Source organism: Pteropus vampyrus, unplaced genomic scaffold, assembly GCF_000151845.1.
Source record: "Pteropus vampyrus isolate Shadow unplaced genomic scaffold, Pvam_2.0 Scaffold55, whole genome shotgun sequence".
Taxonomy (NCBI): domain Eukaryota; kingdom Metazoa; phylum Chordata; class Mammalia; order Chiroptera; family Pteropodidae; genus Pteropus; species Pteropus vampyrus.
The window spans coordinates 8654806-8658432 of record NW_011888836.1 but is presented as its reverse complement, the minus strand read 5'-3'; the positions used below and the strand labels follow the sequence as shown (position 1 = coordinate 8658432).

Below are 3627 nucleotides of genomic sequence, written 5' to 3'. Positions count from 1 at the left end.
ACCTTTAAAGGAATCAGTGACTTCCTGATTTAGACTATGTAGACTTAGTGGCTATATCCAAGTACTATGCAGGGCTCAGGAGGATAGGAGGATCAAATTGAGATTCCAGAATAAGATCAGGTTTTCCCTCTTTGGCCAAATTGGCTGAACATTTTGAAAATTATCAACCCTGAAATGAAAAGTTTAGAGTAAAACATTACAATTTTCCTTAGAACTGCTATATACCATGGATGTTAATTCTCTTTGTACATGTCAAGTTTAGCTACTTGCACATCAACTCTACCTTTGTGTGTGAAGTATATGTTTATTGAAATACAGAATATTTAAGAACTTAATCTGGAAAGTTGAGTTTTACTTGTAGTCTCTAATTCTCAGAGTTTTTTCCTTTCTTTCTTTCTTTTTTTTTTTAAAGGAAGATAATGTCTGTAGTGCACCAGCTGTCATCAGGATGGTTATTGGATCACCTTTCTTTCATTAACAAGATAAACTATCAAGTTCACCAGCATCATGAGTCTTGTTGCAGTAAAAATAAGCCCACTTCATCTGTCCACCTTGATTCTCTTCATGTGGATTCTGTGTCCTCTTTTGGATCCTCTGCGATACTTATTGCTTCTGATTCTACCATTAAGCCAGAGAATAGTGATGGAAGAAATTATGAAATATTCATACAGAAATATACTTTTCGATCTGAACTGTTCAATGTCACTATACCTTATATAACTTCAGCTAGTCACAAGGAATGTCAACAAAATAATGAAAAGGCAGATCTTATGAATGATGTTAAAAAAGAAATCTCCATTTCTACTATTGGGAAGGTAGAAAGCTTTGAGAAATTTTTCTATTTCTACAGAAAATACAAAAGAAACATCATTCCAGTATCTCAAAGTTATCTCGTGATTTACTAAGAATAAAGAAAAATCAGTAACGCGTAAGAAGACTTTAGCATATGCAGAGTAATTTTTAACTCTTTGTTAACGTTTTACCATTTTTAGAAGATAATATTTGTGTATTTTAAAAGTAAGCAAAATTGGTTCAGAGGTGAATGCTCTAAATTAAGGAAACAAAAAAAAAAACAAATCCTTTCTGCTTAGGCATTTTTATTAATTACATATTTTTATACCTGTTTTTGCTCAAAAACATGTTTCTATCTATGAAAAAAATCCATATATCTGCAATATATGGATTTGAGAATTTTAGAGACATGTCCTCTAACTAGATAGATAGAGAAAGATATATCTCTATATCTATTTATATATATAAAAGTTTGGAAGAAAGGTGATATTTTTGAAAGTTTTCTAGTGATAGAAAGCCACAATGGAAAATGTATATGCTCTTATACGTGTTTGCATACACACTGCTGCAATCTTGTAGTAAAGTTTTGAGAACACCATATAGGATCAAATTAATTATGCTTTAATACTTTTTATGTCTTTGAAGTGTTCAGAGGTGATTACATAAAGTCCGTTTCAGGGAGATTATATTAACATTTTCTTTGTTAGTGATAGCAATAACATTCATTACTCATCCAGTAAATGTCTGAGATCTTTCTATGTGCTGTTGTACGTAGCGTGAAGAGAAGAGATAAATACAATCTACCCTCATGGGTCTTAGAGTGGGGAAGAAAGATATTAAATAAGAAGCATGTTAAGAATTAGAATAAGGAAGGCAATAGAGATAATTTATTACGTTATTATAGGTACTTGAAATGGTAATTAAAATATTCTTCTGATTTTTTTATTGTACATATTTTTCTCTTTTAACAAATATTTATTGATTACTTGCTATATGTCAGGTACAAAAGAAAATGTATAGTGTTTGAGTAAAATACTATATAGGTAGTTTACCATTACTATTACTAATTCAGAAAAATAATAAGCTCTTGTAAAGGAGTTTACAGTTTACTAAATATGGGCATTATCTTTTAATGTTTAGACTTTTATATTGGGTAAATTTCTCACTTTATGGAAAAATATTGAGCATTTGTAAACAATTTTATCTTAAAAAAACCTACCTTATTTCTGATATGCTAAAGCAAATTGTACAATTAATTTAAGCTTAAGTCCATTTATTCAGCCAACAAACATTTATTTTTAGCCTACTAGGAGTTTGCCACCTTGTAAGCACCGAGGTTTCAGCAATAAAAAGTACAGTGCTCTGTATTGCACTTTCTTGCATGTTCTTTGCTGTGGCGTTAGATATAGAACAGTGTTAGTACACCTGATTTATACCTAACCCTCAGATCAATCATAAACAGCTTTTAATAAAATACATCGGAATTTTTTAAAAATAATAATACATGGATGATTCCTTTCTTCAGAGATGAAGAATGTTCAGAATAATTATACCATGTACTTCAACTGATAGATGGCACTGGTGATTGTTTATACAATGTCACAGTTTCCTTGTGTTCGATGGATGTCAGTGCTACATTTTATCATTTGGTGCAGTTTCTTACTAATAAGGCCAAGGTGATCTTTTATCACCCATAAGTATAGTAGTAGTAGTAGTAGTAGTAGTAGTAGTAGTAGTAGTAGTAGTAGTAGTAATGATAATAATAATAATAATATTAGTGGGGAAAGCTTACCTCTGTAGGCCATACCCTTTGCATTGAGCTTGACCTCAATAGTCAATTATACCTTTTAAAGACTGAGATACACAATATGTGCTAAAGAAAAATAATACTAATGTATTTCAAATATTAATATTGTGATAGATGGTAATGTAATCGTCTCCCTGTAATTTACCTTTTAGAAGCGTAAAAGATGTGTTGTTTTCAATCAAGGTGAATTGGATGCTATGGAATATCATACAAAGGTAAAGTATAAATGTTCATCGAAACTTTGGAAGATTAATGTGAAGTAGTATAAATCAATGGACAATATAAATAAGGACGTTCTTAAAAATCAAGCAGTCATTTTGATCAAGGTTAGAATTTAATAGTAGAGTAATTTATTGTTACTTTTATAGTAATGAACAGTTTAAACAGTTTTTATTAAAACTTCATGTACTCATAAATTTAACATAAGTTAACTTATGCTGTATTGGTTAAGTTTAGAAATTTTATATTATAAAAGCCTTTTCATAGGTAAAATGACCTATTAAGATAGTGGCAGAAGAAAGCATGAATAATGTGAAGGATATATTTCTAGAATTTAAAACTAAGTATCACCCAGAAGTTAAAGAAATGAGAGGAAACAGAGGGTACACAACTTTTAAGTTTAATTCTCTAAAGAACATCTTTCATTAAAATGGGAAACGTGGAGTTATAATTTGGCTTAGAAGGGATGATAGTACAGTTTTGGAAATGCTGAATTAACGTGATGGTAGGATGTACTTTTTTCCTTCTTTTCGTGGTAAAATAAACATAACAAAATCACCATTTTAACCATTTTTGGTGTATAATTCAGTGGCATTAAGTACGTTCACACTATCGTGCCATCATCACTACTATTGGTCTCCAGAACTTTTTCATCATCCTAAATAGAATCTTTATACATTAAGCAATAACTCCCCATTCCCCTTATCCCCTAGCCTCTGGTAATCTCTATTCTACTTTCTGTCTTTATGAATTTGCCTGTTCTAGGTATTTCACGTAAGTGGAACCATGCAATATTTATCTTTTTGTAT

The 3627-nt window shown here is 30.6% G+C and overlaps 1 protein-coding gene across 6 annotated transcripts in view; it reads left to right on the top strand.

Moving 5' to 3' along the window:
* The window catches only part of METTL4 (methyltransferase like 4), a 40090-nt gene that overhangs the window by 3092 nt on the left and 33371 nt on the right, over positions 1–3627 (top strand). For 4 of the 6 annotated variants that reach the window (XM_023530836.1, XM_011360474.2, XM_011360476.2 and 1 more), the window contains exon 3: positions 2752–2814. In XM_023530836.1, the coding sequence (XP_023386604.1) occupies positions 2752–2814 (63 nt within the window). Of the gene's footprint in view, positions 1–416; positions 816–2751; positions 2815–3627 lie in introns of those variants that run through there. The other 2 variants (XM_023530837.1, XM_011360477.2) reach the window with 1 other exon arrangement.